The sequence below is a fragment of the Nelumbo lutea genome, chromosome 6 (assembly GCF_056320005.1).
Source record: "Nelumbo lutea isolate HS-2025 chromosome 6, American lotus-T2T, whole genome shotgun sequence".
Taxonomy (NCBI): domain Eukaryota; kingdom Viridiplantae; phylum Streptophyta; class Magnoliopsida; order Proteales; family Nelumbonaceae; genus Nelumbo; species Nelumbo lutea.
In genome coordinates this window covers 57,692,552-57,713,380 of record NC_142689.1, presented here as the reverse complement: position 1 = coordinate 57,713,380, position 20,829 = coordinate 57,692,552, and the positions used below count along the sequence as shown (strand labels likewise).

General features: G+C 44.1%; 1 protein-coding gene and 1 long non-coding RNA gene across 2 annotated transcripts; one reads left to right on the top strand and one right to left on the bottom strand.

Moving 5' to 3' along the window:
* Positions 1–10,435: 10,435 nt before the first annotated feature.
* LOC148849040 (uncharacterized) lies at positions 10,436–11,440 on the top strand. The gene has a single exon (XM_088951383.1). The coding sequence runs from the start codon at positions 10,436–10,438 to the stop codon at positions 11,438–11,440; it is 1,005 nt and encodes a 334-aa protein (XP_088807509.1).
* Positions 11,441–14,673: 3,233 nt separating this feature from the next.
* LOC148849039 (uncharacterized) lies at positions 14,674–18,519 on the bottom strand. Its single transcript, XR_016101331.1, has 3 exons — positions 16,058–18,519; positions 15,870–15,962; positions 14,674–15,770 (listed from the first exon to the last, which is right to left on the bottom strand). It is a non-coding gene; the product is annotated as an uncharacterized LOC148849039 (long non-coding RNA).
* Positions 18,520–20,829: the final 2,310 nt, after the last annotated feature.

Here is a 20,829-nt window from a genome sequence, read left to right as displayed (position 1 = left end):
AACACATTCTCGTCGTGTACTGGGAACATCTCCCAATGATAGTATTAGTTCCGATGATGTCATCATCAAGAGATGTTCTCAATACACGGCAGGAATGTGCTATGGGGCATTGTAGGGTGGCTCCTTGTGGGGTGGAGATGTGAACTCAAATTACACGGGTCCCGTTATTATGGGTCAGCCTTGTACTTTAATATGCAACAAAGACCCTCCTCAACTTTTACATTTAGACAAAATTTCTATGTTATATAGACCTTTATGTAACTATTGAGAGTCAAGATATTATACATAATGTAAATATTCCACCAAAAAGCTTTCTTTTAGTTCAAAATGATCAATATGTAGAATTAGAACAAGTGATTGTGGAGATTTGCATGGGAGCATCCACCTTGAATTTTAAAGAGAGGGTTGAAAACATATTCATTCTGACTTAGAGGGAGAAATGCACCGAGTACCGATGTATATCATGCACATGAATATACATATGGTAACTTTTGAAGGAATTGCTGCACCAACAAGAACTAGAAGCGAAAGAAGTCGAGCTCAAACAACATGAAGGCTATGCATGTGAGGACGTAAACACAATCACATTTCAACTTCACATGTAAACTTAGCAGTTTGTTCAACTATCAGAGAGCCGAGCTCTACGAATTTTTCAAGGAGTATCTCCTTGCTTTTATTTTCTACTTAATCTAAACTTTCATGGTTACATGCTATTAATTTTCTTTGCCTAGTTTTATCCTAACTAGTTTATCGAGCTTTTCAATCTAACGGTAGTCCTTATTGTCAATCTTTTTGCACTTGAGTATCACTCTATTTTCACTCAATGCCGCCCTTGCTTTACCACTTATTATTATTATTACAATGAATTAAGTGACGTTTCCTCTATCCGTATTTCTTCTTCCCTTCTTCTTCTTGTCTGTATTCCTCTATCCCATCCTTTCTTCTTCCTTTCCTTCCTTTGCTTCTTGCTTTTTCCGGTTCAATGGAAGATATAGATGCCCTAGACGAAGCCTTTCGCAATATGCTCCAAGCAAATTTTGTTTATGGATATTCAGCCTCATATTCCTCCGAACCTCCATGAAAGCTAGAACTTCTCCTTTATCTGTCGTTTATTGCCAAGACTCACAGACCAATTTTCTGAACTCGAGGAATGTCTCTACTCACTTTGGAACCTAAATCCCGACTATCTCCTAGTAGCTCCCTTTCAGTGTGGCCATTTTCGGTTAAGATTCATATATGAAAATGACTTTGTTAATGTTTGAGATAATGGACCCTGGATCCTTAATGGTCAATGGATTATCCTCAAACCCTGGGTTCTTGGTAGACCCCAATATGAATGGCGCCTGAACTAGATTGAACTTTGGGTCCAACTACATGATCTACCCTATGAAATCCTTTTAGAAGCTATCGATCGTCCCCTCTTTGAAAGGATTGGACCTACTCGCAATATTACAGTCCTTCAAAACTACATACGAGTGAAAGTCCTAGTTACCATTGATCAACCTTTGAAAGTAGGTTGTTTTTACAGTCCTATTCATTGGGTAGTCTATTGGTATGAAGACCTCCCAGCTACTTGTTTTATCTGTGGACGTGTTGGCCATTACTTTCGATGCTATTCTCAACCGACTCCTCATGTTTTTGGACAATCTTATGAGCAGTATTTTAACTAGAGACACATGCATTTGCCTAGTCCTTGGCTTAGAGCTGAAACTCTTATGTGTAGGAACTGGCATCGGCCATCTTTCAAACTCCAACACTGCAATTCCTACTCCACCTATTCCCCCTCACCTCGTACTTCCTAGTCCACAGATACTACCTTAGCCCGAATTAGTTCTTCTGATCCTTCCTCATCCCACTCTACCAGTTCATCTACTCTGTGAATTTCTGCAGATACTTTTCACCTTGCTGAACACACTCAACACTTGTTAACTAGATTGTTTCCCACTTCTTTTTCTTTGGATCTTTCCTCTTCTCGAGGAAAATGACCTCTGGTATACCTCCTTCAACAATTGAAAATTGAAACATCTCCTGAGCTCCCGGTTTATGACCAACCTGAATCTTTCCATAGCAACCAAATAGAACATATCTTAGGTCATCGAACTAGATCTGGACACTGAGACGGCTATGATAGTTCATCCTTCTACTTTGCTTCCAAGGGAAGAAAATCCAAAACATACTTCGAATACGATCAATATTCTTCGTTTCTTCTTTTTAAGCTTTCTCTGACAAAGGCAGTGGTGGCTGGCCTTGGCCTCCAATAGCCACACGCTGGCCAATGTTAATCCTAAGTTGGAACTGCCGTGGGGCTGAGCGTCCCAAGATAGTTCAAGGATTAGGGGTTTTGATCAAGAACTTTAATCCTGGCTTTATTTTTCTTTGTGAAACCAAAATCCCTACTAAAAAAATGCAAAAACTTGCTGACCTTTATCATTTTTCTAAAACTTATTTAATTCCTCCTAAAGGTCGAGCAGGAGGACTAGTCGTCTTCTGGAAAAATGGTTTTTCTGTTTCCATCTTTTTTAGTCATCCGAGGTATGTTCTTCTAAACCTAAATTTTGTACCTACTTTAAACAATTGGCTGCTTGGTTTTATCTATGGACCTTCAGTTAAAGCCCACCGCAACACTCTTTGGTTACACTTAAATCATCAACTTCAAAGTGCTAATCTTTTTTTTTACTTATAGGAGATTTCAATGAGGCAAATCATATCACTATTCAGGATCCTTCTCCATCTGGTAAACCTATGAAACTAGCTTTTACCCAATACCGTACCTTAATCTTAGATCATTATCTGATGGAACTCTACATTCAAGGTGGTAGAACGAACTGGTCTAATAAACGTTCCATAGGTCTAATTAATAGAACTCTAGATCGAGCTCTAGCTAGTCCTGATTGGCTCTCAGCCTTTCCTCATGCTAGCCTCAATATTTCTACCCTTTGGGGATCTGATCACAACCCTTTACTTCTTGATACTTCTCCAAGGACAAACCAGCACCCGAAACCATTCAAATTTTTTAAGATGTGGCTCTTAGATGAATCTTGTAAACCAAAAATTCTGAATGGATGGAATTATCCTGTTTCTAGACATGTGGCTTTTAGGATATCTTCAAAAATGGATTAGATTAAGAAAAAACTTATTGCTTGGAGAAAAAACAAGTTTTCTGATCCTCATCATTTGTTACATCAATTGGAGTCCCAAATTATTCACTGTGGGTAGACTACCCCTTGGGATTAGGTGACTTTGAATTCCCTCTATAAAAAATATGGGCTCTAGCTCAATTAGAGAACTTTTGGAGACAAAGATCCCGACAACTTTGGCTAAATCTGGGAGATAGAAATACTAATTACTTCCATAAGAGTACAATCTATCGCTAGAGAAGAAATGAGATCAAAGGAATCCGAAATAATCAAGGGTATGGGTTACTAACCATAAGGACATTGCTAATACCTTAACTGACTATTTTGTGGACTTATTTACCCATTTACCCTCCTCTAATATGGATCCGATTTTTTATCTTTTCCAACCCATCATAATAGAAGATGATAATCAAATGCTCACTACTATACCTTCTGATGAAGAGATCAAATCAGCTCTTTTTAATATAGGAAGCTTAAAATCTCTTGGTCTAGATGGTATGTCGGCTTACTAGACTCCGTATCATCCTAGATAAATGCATTTCTCCTAATCAATCTACATTTATCACTGGACGTCAAATGATGGATAATTCGATTATTGCACATGAGATGTTCCATTATTTAAAACATCACCAGAAAGTTATAAACTATGTAGCCATTAAATTAGACATAGCAAAAGCCTATGATCATCTTGAATGGTCCTTTCTTCTTGAAATCCTTAAAACCCTAGGTTTTTGTCTAGAATTCTATCAAATCATTCATGAGTGTATTTCCATTGTCTCTTATTCTGTCATCATTAATGGTACGCCAGAAGGCAAATTTTCACCCACTAGAGGTATTCGTCAAGGAGACCCCCTATCTCCTTACCTTTTCATCATTGCAATGGAATACTTTAGTCGTATGATTTATAAGGCGGAAATTAATAACCATCTTCAAGGAGTGAAGATTTCACCCAGGGCTCCTATTATTTTTCATCTTCTTTTTGCTGAAGATATTCTCCTTTTCTTGAGAAGTCATAGGGATGAGCTTGAATCTTTTAAAAATCTCCTTCAACAATTCCAATCTCCCAGGTTAATTAGTTAATTTGGACAAATCTAGAATTTATTTTAATAAGAATACCCATCATAGACACCAATGTATGATTCAAAGACAACTATAAATGAAACCCTTACTTGGAAATTCTAAATACTTGGGACTACCTTTAATCTGGGGAAGAAATAAGAATTCTCAATTCTCTTTCCTCTTGGATAACCTTAGAAATAAGTTTAACAAGTGGAAAGCTTCCACCATCAATCAAGTAGGCAAAAGAGTCCTAATTCAATCAGTCCTTCAATCAATTCCAAATCATTCTATGTCTATAGCTCAATTACCCAAAGAAAACCATTTTTGAAATAGATCAAATCATAAAAAACTTTCGGTGGAACAAATCAGAAAAAAATCCCCATCCCTACCATTGGACTTCTTGGAGTAACTTAACCATACCTAGATTAGCTGGTGGTTTGGGTTTTCGACAAACCAATCCCATTAATTTTGTCCTTCTCAAAAAATTATCCTGGAGATTCCTTATTAATCATCAAAAGTGGTGGGCACAAATATGGAAATCTAAATACCTACTAGGAAATATAATTTTTCCTTACAAAATTCCCCATCCTAGATCCTATTTTTGGAAATTTGTTGCTCCTAAATTACAATCTTTATCATCGGAGGTAGGTTTTCTAGTTTCCAATTCCTCCATAGAAAATGTGGCCCACATTCCTTGGATCCAAGATTCTCTTCATTTCCATGCGATTACTCAACCTATCCCTGATCATTTAAAAAACACTACATTTTCAGATCTCATAGTAAATGGTCAATGGAATCCCTCAACTATCCAAAATCAATTTGATTATCATCAAGTGTCTCAAATTTTAAATACCCCCATCTTACCAGCTAATTCAACTATTCAGTGGATTTGGACTAAACATTCTACAGGGAAATTCAAAACCTCAACAACATACTATGACTTGATCCGAACGACTCTTCCTACTCTTCTTGATCAAGTTAAATCTTGCATTAAGTCGATCTAGAAACTTTCTTGTCCTCCTACATGCCAACTATTTATCTGCAGATTGATTCAAGATTATATCCCTATAAAGACAAAACTTTTTTGTGACCCTCAAGACTTATCTTGTGTGTTCTATCATCAACAGGATGAAACTGCAAATCATCTTTTCATAGATTATTCCTTTACAAAATCTATTTTATTTACTTCATGGAATATTAACTTGGCAAACTCAAATCCTACATCCTGGATAGATTGTATTCTTAATATTGAACAAAAATGCTCAGATAAAGAAATGTTTCGTTCAATTTTAGCCTGGTATGCCATTGCTTTATACTACATTTGGCAGGCAAGAAATGAAAAAGTTTTTAAAGATTCCCATATTTCTAATCTTTGCATTATCTGTAAAACCAATTATGTTTTCCAAGCAATTGCATCGTCATTCTCACATTCAAGAACATATGCTCATTTTCCTGCTTAAATGTTTTTAAATCTGAATTCAAGTACTGATTGTCTTATCTTTACTGATGCAGGCAAGATAAATAATTCCTTATATTCTTATGGGATTATTATTCTTGATACTCACTTCTACTGCATCCAAATTTTAGGAGGAAAATAGGAATTACACTCTATAGAAGAAGTGGAACTTTTTGCGATTCACCAAGGAAGCATTCTCATACAACAGCTTGGAAAAGCTTATCCATCTTTTTGTTCAAATTCTAAAGTTATCATTTAAGCTCTACAGAATCAGTTTTCTCTTCCTTGGTCATCTTCAGAATTGTTGCTTAAAACTCAGAACTTATTATCTTAGTTTACTTCCTTTCAACTTCTCTATATCAATAGAAGGTATAATGTTCCTACTCATCAGATCGCACAATTATATAAAAATACACTTCAGGAACATATAATACTGAATAACTATCCTCCTGTTGTACATAAAGTGCAAGACTTTGTGTAGGTACATAGTGCTCATTCAGACCCTTAGATAACATCAAACATCAAGATTAGCACCGCCAAGTTGTGTGCGAACAACCTACAGTCAATCCCCATGCTGTGATGAACCTGCAACACACAATCAACCCTGCGATGAACTCACAATGCGTATAACATAATCGCGAAAAACTCGTAGTCCACCAGGCCTACTCGGCACCCGAACCAAATAAAACCTTGATTGAACCCATCCAAGGGCCTCAAGCCTACTCGAGCGTGCGATAAACCCACACCCACTAAGGTTTGCAATAAACCAATGACTTATATACCCACTTGTAACCCAGATCAAGAGAAACCTACGCCAAACCCACGATGAAGCCCATGTGCGCTTGAAAGCACGTGAAACCTATGACAGTAAAAGACGTGATGAAGCACCACGTGGAGTCCATAAAGCGGCACCTGCCAAGTGGTGACGTGACTATTGCCACGTCAATTAAGTTAAATTGTGCAAAAGGTAGTAGCATACGTGAGTAATGAGGAATCTTGAGGAGAAGGAAAGCTAATCCTTGGGAAGATTCTCATGAGACACATGGAAAAACCTCAATAGCGCACTTAATAATTGACAGCTAATCCTTGGCATTTGTCACCTAGCACCCTTGAGTACTCCCTCTCCAATTTCCCCATTTTCACATCCTTAATCCAAAAAACTCATTCCCTACTCATAGGCCTCTCTTTGTCTTTCAAAGAGACCATTCCCTAACCGCACATTTACCCCTCCTACAGTAGAATCTTTGGTTTCGTCTTTGATCACAGAGAATGGCCTTGAGAAGGATTAACCTCACCACAATCCCTAAGGAGTAGAACAACACTCAGGACAACACCAATCTTGGAGTCGAAAACTAGCCTGAGATGGAAACACCCATCCAAGCTGATATCGAGATATTGTTAAACAAGGTTTACGAGTTCGAGGTACTCTTCGAAGATCGACTTAGGAAACAAGGAGCACCCTCCATATTCTACTCAACCATTCGGTCCAAGCTGAACAAACTCCCGCCGCCACTCTTCCTGGCGTCCCCAACTCCAATCCTAACCCTAGACGCCATGCTTCCAACCCGACCCCCGCCATTCTTGAGCAGTCCAACAGATCTAACCCGACCCCATTTCAGACAGGACACCGACCAACCCACTAGTCTTATGCCTTCCCTTGCATAGACCCGGTAACAGAGACCCCTCTTTGTCAGGACAAACTAAGAGAATACATCCAAGAGCTGGTGGTTGAAAGCCATAATCGGGCCTAGGATTCGGCCATCTTGCAGAAGCCTTATTTCGACCGCATCCTGTATAAGCCCTACCCTGATGGGTACACACCTCCCTAGCAGTGGCCACAATATGATGGCCAGAGAGGTAGCCCGCAAGAGCACATCAGCAAGTTTGAGGACATCCTCAGCTCATTCGCCCTCGATGGGGATCTCAAGGTATGAGAATTCTCGAAATCATTGACTGGCCCATCGTATACGTGGTTCGTGAGCCTCAACTCCGGGAGCATCGATTCATGGGGTGAACTAGCGAAGAGATTTCTGTTGAAGTGGTTTACCTTAGAATGGAAACTAACAATGGTTGACCTACGGAACATGGAGCAAGGGCCAGGGGAAGATCTTTTGGCCTATGTTATGAGATTTTAGAAGCTTACGCATTCCGTCTTCAATGAACATGCTACCGAGAAGAGCTTCGTTGATAGTGCGTACAAGGCATGCGCCCTACCTTCAGGATTGGCATTGAGAATGTTGAAGTCAAAACCTTCAGCCAACTTTGGAAGTGCACGGAGAGGACAATGCGAACTGTCAAGGACACCTCTCCGTATAATAGAAATGAGGTATATGCAGTTGATAAAAGGCCCAGGAACAACTGAGGAACTAGACAAGGGCCGTATGAGCACGATAATGCCCAAGGAAAGAGAAGCATACCTCCCCCCTTCCCCTGCACAAGGGAGGAGGTAGTCATGATAATGAACAAGCTAGTTGAGGACAAGGTCATCAACCTGCCACCACCACTACCAGGGGTAGACCCAGAGAAAGATAAGCATGGTGGGAGATGGTGCAATTACCACCAGACACCACACCATGACCTGATGGACTGTTTTACCCTGAGAAGGTTGTTCGTACAAAAGGTGAAGCTGGACCAATTCGTGAAAAAGGACCCAACTCGTATGGATACCGACCCCCTCCCAGCCCATACCCAGGAAGGATGCATTAATGTGGTCGGAGTGATTGGTTAGTACCAATTTGACTCTCTGATAGAGAAACTAGAGCAGAGCGAAGAACTACAATAGTTCTTCACAAAGCATGGGGCCAACACGACAATGCAGAAGCTGACCATCAAAGCACTGGCAGAAGTATTCTGGTATCCATTATAGCCCTATAGCCATGATCGTAGCAGCGTGGGATTCTCGGCAGATGACATGTTGGCCATCGACCCCCTTCACAGTAGACCCCTATACATAATGGCAAAAATAAGGGGGTTTCAACATGAAAAGATCAATGGTCGGTGTATGATCAATTACTAATATTTTCAAAATCAAGTACATATTTATCTAGTCACTATAGCTTTCTAATGGTCGATCATAAGTATTGTTTCAACCAGTACTATTTCACTATATCGCAAAATGGTGTCGAAATAGTCTTACCAACAAACAAAAGTCCCATCATTGGGCATGATAGAAAGGTACAACATTTAAACATAAACATATTTAGACACAAAATTCCTAAAAACAGGGAACATATAGTAACATGGACAACGACAGGAGTACGAAGAAGATGTTTTGGAATATTGCAATGAAGTCAGAGCACCTCCTATGTGCATGACGGATTCCATTGACATAGTAGAGGAGCCACTAGAAGAAATCAACCTAGCGGCCGACGGAATAGACAAAAGGCCTCTGTACATATCCACCAAGCTAGCAGCCAAAGACAGAGGAAAACTCATCGCACTTCTAAAAGGTAAGGAAGTATCCTTATCGCAAAAAACCTTAGAACTGGAAACTGGCCTAACCCGCATTCTTTCGTAGAACTCTAGGATGTATTTGACTGGTCTTACAACCAGATGCCATGTCTAGATTTGGATCTCGTCAAACGTTCCTTGTGTATATACCCTAAATTCCGGCTAGTAAAACAACCGTAAAGAATTTTCAAGGTAGACGTAACACTGAAGATCAAAGAGGAAATAGATCGGCTCTTGAAAGTACGTTTTATCAAACCTATAGCACACCCTCAGTGGCTAGCCAACGTAGTCCCAGTGAAGAAGAAGAATGGACAACTAAGGTTAATACCTTCCCACCTAGTCCTTTAGTGATAGCACATCATCGAAATACTAACCCCACCTTATCGTAGATGTTGTGTCGACTTTAAGGACCTAAACAAGGCCTATCCGAATGATGAATTCCCTCTACCCAACATAGAGGTATTGATAGACTCCACCGTAGGACATAAACTCTTCTCCTTCCTAGATGGTTACAACGGGTACAATCAGATCTTCATGGATCCTGTAGATGATGCCCTTTTACTACAAAATGATGCCCTTCGGACTGAAGAATGTGGGGGCAACATACCAAAGAGCAATGACTAGCATCTTCCATGATATGATGCACAAAGAAATTGGATGTTATGTGGATGACATAGTTGTCAAAGCAAGGAAGAAAGAGGATCATTCTGAGGTCTTGAGGAAGTTCTTCACCCGTTGCAGAGAATTCAAGTTGAGGTTAAACCCACTAAAATGTGCATTCGAGGTACAGTTTGGGAAATTTTTAGGCTACCGAGTAGACTAGACAATGATACATCCAGACGAAAGCGAAGTCAAAACCATCATAGACCTCCCGCCTGTAGTCAATGAATCCCATCTAAAAACATTCATAGGAAAAGTTTAATACCTAAGGAGATTCATCACCTGTCTTGCACACGCAGCGCTTCCACTAATGAAGTTAGTCAAGAAGTTTGTCGAGTTCAAATGGACCCAGGAGCATCAAGAGACCTTTGAGCAATTAAAAGCAACCCTCACTAGGGTCCAAACCATGTCACCACCCAAGGACGGGCGAGAATTTAGGATATACATCGCAATAGGCTCAGAAGCCATAGGATGCCTATTAGCGCAAGAGGACGATGACGGAGTGGAACTCCCGGTATACTATGCTAGTAGGACTCTCAAACCAACCTAGAAGAATTACTCTCACATGGAACAACAATGTCTAGCACTGGTCTTCTCTACACAAAAGTTTAGGTACTACATCCTAGGATAAAAAGTCAGGCTCATCACACAGAACAACCCAATCAAGTGTATGATGCAGCTCAATGAGTACACGATAGAATACACCCAGCCAAGAGCCATCAAGTGTCAAGCAGCGGCAGACCTACTGGCTGCCTTCCCATCAAACACTGATTTCCCCATATTGGATGAAGTTCCTGGAGATGCACCAATGGTTGCCCTGGCTGAAAGCAGAGAGTGGGTTCTAACCTTCGATGAGAGTAGCACAAGCACCTCGATTGGCGCTGGGGTAACCTTAACCTCACCTGACAGGCAAACCTCTACCTACTCCTTTAAACTTCAATTCCCTTGTTTGCATAACATAGCCGAATATGAGGCCCCGATCCTTGGTCTGATTAAAGTAGTAGAAGTTGGTGCAAAAAAGATAAAGGTGGTAGGTGATGCTAAACTGGTGATCGGGCAGCTTAATGGAAGCACAACAATGAAGGAGGTGACCATCTTACCGTATAGGACCCTGATCCAAAAGCTGATCCGCGACCTGGACGTGGACTTCAAATATCAAAATAGAGCTAAAAATAGGTTTGCTGACGCACTAGCCACCTTAGGGTCTAAGATGCAAGCTAGCATGGAGCCGATAGAGATAACCATCCAGTCAATCGATAAACAATCAATCTTCACCATGAAGGATCGGATGGAAGAGGAGCATGAAATAACAATGAATGACTGGAGATATGAAATAATCCAAAAGTTGAGAAGTCAGACCATAGGATCACAGGACGTCAAGCTAATCGCGAAGTTGCAACTCGTGAATGGGGTACTATACCATAGGGAGTCAGATGGTGTAAGGACGATATGCCTAGGGAAATCAGAGGCTGAAGTAGTGTTGAATGAGGTGCACAGGACCAATTGTGGAGATGTCACATGTACCCTATTTCGAAGATTGCAGAGGTTAGGGTATTACTGGCCTGCGATGAAGTGGACTCCACCAAGGTACAAAGAGAATGCGATAAGTGCATCCCACAGGCAGACAACAGGGAATGTCTCGTGGTCTATGAAGAGGACTAGAGAAGGATATATATAGAATACCTGAAGGAGCACACAATGTCCATCGGCATTACATTGAGGAGGAAGCTATTGTCTAAAGTCAAATGATTCTACCTCCAAGATGGAATGTTGTATCGGAAATCGCACGCAAGAAAACCTTTGCGATGCCTGGCTAGTGATGAGATTGACGAGGTGCTGGAGGCAGCCCATAGTTTTGAACCTGCAGCCCATCAAGGTCAACTGGCATTACACAATCACATTCTACACTTAGGTTTTTATTGGCCGACCATGATGGAGGATACTCAACAACACGTACGCAGATATCACAAATGCCAAATACATGGAGAAAGGATATACAAACCTTCTAACAGCCTCTACCTAGTCATCACGCCTTTGCCATTTCATACTTGCGGGGTAGACCTAATAGAAAAGATGCACCCACCTTCTAGAGGGTATTGCTTCATCATTGTAGCTATAGACTATTTCACCAAATGGGCGGAAGCCATCCCCTTGCAGTGAATCTATGTAGACAATATAGCAAACTTTCTAAGACAAAACATAGTCCACAGATTCGGAGTCCCAATGCGAATACTGATAGATAGTGGCCTATCCATCAAAAATCAAGAAATCCGTGACCTCCTAGGACAATATGGTGCAAGACTAAGAGCATCCACAACATACTACCCAAAGGGAAATAGGCAAGCAGAGGCCACAAACAAAATTCTACTCAGGATGTTAAACAAAATAGTGGCCAATAATCAAAAGGATTGGGTAGACAAACTGTCAGAAACTCTTTGGGCTTATTGCACATATATCAGAAAGAGCACATAGGCGACACCCTACTCTTTGGTGTATGGTCAAGAAGCAGCACTCCTAGCAGAGATAAGAGCTGTATCTACCAGGATAGCCTTCGCAATGGGCAAGAAGATTAGGCTAGAGGACATGGACCAATTACTTGCAGACAAACTCGAGGTAATCGATGAGGTTAGAGACATAGCCTCACAGAAATAAAGCAAGTACAAACAGGCCCTAGCCACAAACTTCAACAAACACCTGAGGCCCAAAAACTTCAAAGAGGGGGATAAAGTACTAAAGACAACTCTCAATGTTAGGCAAGGCAAGTCTACAAGAAAATTTGCCCCAACATGGGAAGGGTCGTACTTAATAAAAGAGGCCCATACTTAAGGCTATTATGTATTAAAAACTGTAGACATGGAAGAAGAGGATGAAACCATCAACGACTACTGGTTGAAACCTTACTTCAAGTAACTCTGTAAGTCCACCAATACATGTACATATTCTATAAATAAATTCGAAATGTTTTATTATAATTGATTCTTTATTGAATATATCAACTACCTACATGCTCTACGATAAAGTCTATTTACTTCCATAAAATTCTGATTGCGATGAAATTGCTTTCCTTTCACCTTTTGATTGAGGCTACTTGCATCTGTACACTATTATAGTAGTCAAATGAATGATATAGTTTTGTTCAAATATGTTCCACATACTTGTTTATATACATATCTTGTTCAAATTCTACAACTTGTTCAATTATGATTTCAAAGTCCTAGCAACCCCAGGCACTCTCATTCTGTGGTTAGTTCCACGATGCCACATACTCCATGCAAAGGCCCTAGAAACCCCAGGCTTGATTCAAAGCCCTGGCATCCCCAAGCACTCTCATTCCGTGGTCGGTTCCATGATGCCGCATGCTCCATGCGAAGGCACTGGCAACCCCAGGCGCGATTTAAAGCCCTGGCAACCCCAAACACTCTCATTCTGTGTCTGGTTCCACTATGCTGCATGCTCCATGCGAAGGCCCTGGCAACCCCAGGTGCAATTCAAACCCCAGACATTCCCATTCCGTGGCTGGTTCTACAATGCCTTATGCTCCATGCGAAGGCCCTGGCAACCCTAGGCACGATTTAAAGCCTTGGCAACCCCAGGCACTCTCATTCCATGGCTGGTTCTATGATGCCACATGCTCCATGTGAAGTCCCTAACAACCTCAAGCACAATTCAAAGCCCTAGCAACCCCAAACACTCCCATTTTGTGGTTGGTTTCACAATAACACATGCTTAATGCTAAGGCCCTGGCAACCCCAAGCGTGATTCAAAGCCTTGGCAACCCCAGGCACTCTCATTCCATGGCCGATTCCACGATTTTGCACATTCCATGCGAAGGCCATGGCAACCCCAGGTACGACTAAAAGCCCTGGCAACCCCAGGAACTCTCGTTCCATGTCCAGATCCACGATGCCGCATGCTCCATACGAAGGCTCTGGCAACCCTAGGTGTGGTTCAAAGCCCTAGTAATCCCAGGCACAGATAAAACCCTGGTAACCCCAAGCACAAACAAACCCTCGTAACCCTAGGCATAGATTAGCCCTGATAACCCCAAGCACAAACAAAGCCCTGGTAACCCCAAGCACAGACACACCTTCGCACAACCATTGGGGGGCTTCGTCGACAAGAGGTATGACTCCTCTCAAATTCATAAACAAAAATACTCTGCCTATCTGCGACGAAATCTACAAAAGCAGAGTTCACCCGTCCTAGCATCAACAATAACGTCCTAGAAGGGGTAACAAAACTGCATTTCCCCACAAAAAGCATAAAATAATTTCTACAAACATGACATCAACGCGTCTCACATTTCATCCCTTCTTAGTATTCTTTCGCACCTGATGATAACGTTTCGATACAAACATAATCCCTGTCCGACCGTACCGCTTGTAAAGGTCCATCAGAGACCTTAGTCACAACAAACGTTACACCGAATAACTCCTATGTCCACGCTAGTCACCCACCCACTTGTGGCACACAATCCACGATAACCTACTCTCATCTGACAATATCTCAGTGCGACATAGCAATATCACCCAACAACCCTAATGCACTGCGATAAAGCCTACTACACCCGTGCCGCGATGAGGACAAATGCACATTGCGATTAATAACGAGGAGACCATGGAATCTTTAAAAAAATCACATTATATGTCAAAACTACAATTGCAAATTTGTCACACATTATCAAACTTGTCACTATATATCAAAACTAAAATTACAAAATTGTTACACAATCACCTTATATCGCAGGAGGAGCTCGGAATGGTCCATTACAATTCAGTTTTTTTCAACCCAATACAGGCAATGGTCACTTGGCCCACTCTTCCTGAATTGCAGATATGGTCTCTAATACCTAGTTAGTCTCTTCAAATTTCTTCAGACTATCCAACCCCGTCTCATAGTCTGCCAAGATCGGCTTCTGCCGCGCACACTTCTCCATAAGACTCTTGAGCTTATCTGCGACCCTAGTAACGCTTGCCTCGACTACCTTCCGGTGCTGATGGACATCCTTCATTAAACGAAACAAATTAGCCTTCCAAAAGGTGTGGGCTAACATCATGACTCGCTCCTCGATTTGTGTCATGAAGAAACCCATCGACAAAAAACCCTGACAAGCTTCTAGACAGCAAGCGAAGTCAAACCATGATAATTCCTCCGCCGGGTGGGTCATCACATGGCTCATCAGCGTGGTGATGGTGTTCAGCGTAGGACCCATGACCTCGGGATGCAGCTTCCCCTCTGGCAGCCACCTAGCGCATATAGCATTTGATACAAACTGTGCCATTGTACTAGAAATGCTATATTGGATACCCTTGCGATCACCCTGAACCACAACTGGATCTACAACTGGGAAGTGTAGAGTTGGGATGTCATGATTATTGCAATACTCTAGGAGCTCCTGCTGTATCAACCAACTCCTCTTCATAAGTCAACACCTCGGGAGGAAAAACAATCCCTGGCTCCATATCAATTGGGTCCTCAGGCTCAACAGATAGATCAACCTCAGGCCTCACATCAGCATCTCCAGACTGGTCATGCATGTCTCCAGGGGTACCACCCATTACGATGGGAGATTCTGGCTCAACTGGAGCTCTACGCTCTGCACTCACGGGGGCTTCAGCATTGGCAATGACGACAATAGGAGATTTTGTACAACGTGCTGCCGATTCCACAGCTGGCTGACCGACCTAATGCATCGCCTGCACAATAGCATCAGGGACGTTTTTGTCACCCTCAACATCCTCAGCAACTTCGGAACCAGAGCTGGGGGGCTGCATTGCCCTCAACTCCTTGGTCAAATGCCTGAAGAAAGGCGTGTTTGGCACCTCAAGAGGATATTCAACAAAAGGCACTTGCGATACAATCAAGTGCAAACAACCATCCATAACGACTCTGCCTATGTGCCAAAAGGCACTTGCGATGCCTGAAGAAAGGCGTGTTGGCACCACTCGACCCAAGTCACCAGCCCCCAAAACATCTTCATTGGGTTGAACTTCATCGCAATCCACTCGCTTCAACACAAACGACTATTTAACAGTTAGTCCTCACAATATGTAATGAACATAACAATTCAAATTAAGTATATCCGCCAAGCAACTCACCAAACTCACCTTATCGGGAGAGCTAAGCGGGACTTCCGCCGACCGCTCCGAAGGAACCACATGAACCTCTATGTCTGGCTGAGCACCATCACTCTCCGTATACTGCAAAGATGAAGAGCAAACCATATTAGCGCAGTTCAATCGCAATACCACAATCTAGAAAGAAAGAACAGAATGCAAAAGAAAAAGTCAAATACTTATATACTATCCGTGGGACCCCGCTTCGGTCGAGGGGGAGCCTTCCTCTTCATTCGCCCGCTTGAGAACTGGATGATGGCACCACAACAGGCAGTTCCATTGACTTTGTGACTAGCGTAGTCTTCTCCACAAGAGCTGGCACCGCAAAATGTTGGCCACTTTCACACACACGCGATAAGGTCGCAATGAAAGGCTCAATGGACAGAGTAGAGCGGGGCACACTCGTAGACCTCACTCTCTTCGCAGGACGTAGACCTGTTAATGGGCCGGGTGGCCTGACGGGCCGGATCGGCCCAGCTCGGCCCCTGGACGGGCTTGAACAGGCTTTTTGGCCTGCGGGCTTAAACTCGGGCCAAAAAGTCCGACCCGCATAAAATTCGAGTCCAGCTTAGACTTTGCCAAAATAGCCCGGCCCGACCTATGGTTAAACCTAAGTAAAAACCTTATGTGATGTACTTTGAATAAATTTTTTTATTTAAGAAGGTTGTTGATTTAATTGTAGGCCCGTTGTTCATTTAAATAGGGGGAAAAATCTGAAGGAAAAATTTAAATTTCTTTTATTAGGTCGGGCTTCAGGCTTTTTATCAGGGCCGGGCTCGGGCCCAAGTTGTAGGCCCATTGGTCGGGCCGGGCTCGGGCTTGGGCCTAACATGTAAAAGTTCGGCCTGAGACCGGCCTGGCCGGCCCATGAAATAGTCTAGCAGGACTGGGTTGGCTACACTCCCCCCTCATTAGTAACTGGTCGTTTCCTGTCATGCTTGGACGACGGCTCCCTCAGTGAAACGGGACGAACAATGGCTGCATCACCCCTCTGATTGGCGACGTGACCCTCCGGAGGAGCTGATGCTTGATGAAGGTGGGGGGTTGTCCACAATAACTCCTGGAACCCCCCAAATAGCACGTAGAGGTACAAAAGATGGAGAGACATGCATACATGTACCCTCCCATAACCAGACATCGGGAACCGTGCACATCCAGGAAAGGCATGGTTGTGACTCCGCACCTAGAACACATCCTTGTCATTGGACCTCAGAAATCGGGCGCCCATGTCATCATACTCGAACTATCGGAGCACTTGGTCCGGGTGGTACACGGAGAGTTGTGCCTCACCCGAGCGATCAAGGTAGCCAATAACACCAGGCCATGTGATTAATCGCGCCATGCTCATAGCGACACTCTCAGTGTCAAGAGTGCACTGGTTAACCCCACCCTCTGGACAGGCATACCAACACAGAATGGAATGGCGTGGCGCACCACCTGGGTGTACGACCTCCACATGAAACCGTCTTCGTGCTAATCTCATTCATCTTGAAACTTTTATGCCTCTTAGCCTAAAGCCAATGCTTCCCCCTACAAATCTCGAACACCTTTTCTTCTGCCTCGTCACCGTTGAGGGTAGCAACATGAACACAGAGAGGGTGTAGACTTTAGGCATCTCATTGAGCTCGAACTGCTCATAGATAAACATCCAAAGGAAGGGAGCAAAAGCACAACTCGTCTCTTGCAATTGGGGTCATTAAGCTATTTCACAGTCGTCCAATTGCTCGTACAAATACCCGAGAAACATGGACGCCAACGGAAGCTGATGTCCACTGGCAATCAGAATGGTGCAGAGACCATAGTCCGGTATCCCCGAGAATAGAAAATGGGACACCACATAGAGAATATAGATGGCAAGGTGACACTGGGAGCCAGCACCTTGCACCATGACATCCTTGCCGCCATGGGACTCAAACCAGTATGCCATCCACTGATCCAATGACATTTTACCCTGAGAAGTGGATTGGTCCACCAACGCTTTATTAGGAGGAACTTCCCCAAGAAGGTCCTTACAGAACCTCCTGAACACTGCAGGGATAGACTCAATATGTTGCAAATGCTGCGCAGACACAACACCCCCAACCACTATGATGGTAAACTCCCCAAATGCACCCACAAAGGTGTGGGTGCAACAACACCAATGACTCAGAAGGTGGTCGACATACTTGACACCTTCCTGGCCCGCATGATTCATGTAACAATCCACAAACCTAAGAAGCCTGGCATCTTGTAGCATTTGGCAATACATAGGATTCTCAAGAATGTATCGCGCTTAGGCTGTATAATTGTTGGGAGATTTTGAACTATTGGTTCGAGGCTCCTGGCACTTATAGGACATAGACACATCGAAATGATCACAAAGGCACATTAACTCCATTCCGGCGATGACATCAAACGAGCCACCCTTGCCCCGGGACACAGGCATGGGAGGCCAGAAACCCTTACCACCATCGATTGACAAAGTCGCCTCCCTTTCTACTACTAATGCAACAATATCGACTTCCCTAATGAAGTCAGCGAAAAAGGAGTTTGGATTTCCCTGACGAGCGGCCATGGGGGAAAACGAAATAAACACGAGAAAAATGAGAGACAAGAAAGAGAAAAGAATAGACAAACGCTTTGCGGAGCAATTTAGGGCATAATGGACTCGACGAAGACAATAGTTAGGAGGTAAAGCGGAACCCTATGAAGTTCCCCTCCCCTGTTTATAGTAACTCTCTTTCCTCCACGTGTGTAGAATGCCAAACGGTGTCGGAGAAATGAGGGGACGCTTGTACAACGCCCGAAATGATGCTTAGTGAAAATGCAACCATAGAAATTTACCCAAACACCCTTAGAAAAGGAGGACCAAAGGGCGCATTAATTCAAAAGAGGCGTCACGTCAACAACCGCCATAATACATGTATTGGATGTCGAAACAACAAACACGCGCGACCAATCCGCATTTATTATAGAATGACCATCAAGAGTGGCTGCCATGTGGTCACCCCTAAAAGGCTTTCCCAATTGCCACTAACTACAAAATCTCGATAATTCACAAACACACCTTACGAGAAGCGAGATGCAACGGTGCATTAATTTCAGATATATTGCCGCATTCGTTAACGATGAATGGAATATTTGGCCCGACCTCTTTATTACGAGATACGTGGCAGAAACGGCAGTTCAGTAAAAGGGGCTAAGCCTATGCGGGAATAAGGGGACACACTTCGTCGAACTAATCCACCTTGTAATAGTTCGGGATAGAATTCGTCGAACTGCCACCTTGTAACAGTTCGGGATAGACTTTGTCGAACTGCCACCTTGTAACAGCTCGGGATAGACTTCGCCGAACTACCTTGTAACAGCTCGGGATACACTTCGCGAACTGACCCACCTTGTAACAGTTCGGGATACCTCCGAGCTCAAGACCGCCTCGCTCAGCACTTCGCATCATCTTCTAGCACCAAAGCCAAACAAGTCGTACCATGCATGACACCAGGGAAGTCCGTGCCCGAGGGCACCTCGCCTGACTGACTTGGGATTTGACGTTTGGCAGCAGCACTCTAAACGGCCACCTACCACCGCCACTGACGCCGCCATCTCCGGTTAGACGGTTAGGTAGTGACGGTTCTGTCTCAGCAGAAGGGACGACAGCCGAGTTGACAAGCGCAAGGGTAATCATACCCGATCTGACAAGGGCCTCGGGACGAGTACACGAAGTGACTATAAGAGCCCCTGCCCCCCGGCAACGGAGGTATGCAAACTTGGCGCTATCTGGTATTACCTTGCTTTTGAAGGATTCTAACTTGAGCTTCGGAGCCTCTACACCGGGTTCCCCCCGGAGCTTTCCCATCTCTTTCATTTTAGGTTCCCTGCTACCCCGAATTCAGAAGCAAGGCAGCGGACAGCTAAGACTAGCCGGATCACGCTCCATCAATTGGCGCCGTCTGTGGGAAAACGCTTCAAAAAGCCTCCCTCCAAACTTCGATACCCCCTTTCTTCTTCAAAAAACCCAACACTCATGGCCTCCTCCAGCAACACCGGACGTGGCACGGAGACAAACGCCACCGGGGAGCAACTTCAGGTCCCCGTAGTGTGCGTTGGACAGTTCACCATCCCCCTTTCGGCGGATGGGATCCCCATCTTGAACACGCCACAAGCAGTGACTCCCGTAAACCCTCCTACCACAAACGTCCCCTTTCCTCTCCCCATTTAGACAACTTTCACTGAACCAACTGCCGTCCCCCTGGCAGCTAGCCAAGACCGATTGGAGGACCTGATGCAGTGCATGCGGGCAATGCAAGTCCAAATGCAACAGTTTCAGCAACACCAGCTTCACCAGCACCAAGTGTTGCACAACATCTCCCAGTATCACTATCAACAGCAGTTCCCCCAACTGCCACTGATCCAACCACTACTTCCACCTCGCCACCCCGCTCCGAGGCTGGTCAAGGCCTCCCCGCAGGATGGACGCCCCCGCCAGGCGAAGGCCTCCCGGCCCCAGAACCACCTCAACAGCCAGGCCTCGTCCCCAGGCCGAAGAGAGAAAAATGTCATCCCCGCCTCGCAACCCACGGGTGGGTCGGGAACCTCGCCCACGAGGTCGGCACCCCAGCACTCCAAGCCCAAGCTCCCGCTCACCGAAAATCAATTCAGCGCCCTGGCGGCGGACTACCAGCATTCCGGGCCCATCGAGCTCGGTAACACGGAGGCCAGCAGCGCCAGCACAAGGCCCGCTCAACGGCGAAGGCGCCGGTGAAGTCGCCAAACCACCACCCGCGCCTTGTCGGAACTCAGAGGCAAAGCCACGAGCTCGGACGAGGTAGGGGCTACCCCGGCTCTCTCCGTTCCTTCCCCCCTCGCATCGGAACTCCTGGCGGTCCCCTTACCCAGAGACTTCAAACTCCCACCTCTGGACAAGTACGACGGGTCCTTCGACCCCAACGACCACGTTGACGCCTTTCAGTCG

Excerpts from the sequence above, each read along its gene's own strand:
- LOC148849040 (XM_088951383.1), top strand. The coding sequence starts at position 10,436 with ATGCAGCTCAATGAGTACACGATAGAATACACCCAGCCAAGAGCCATC.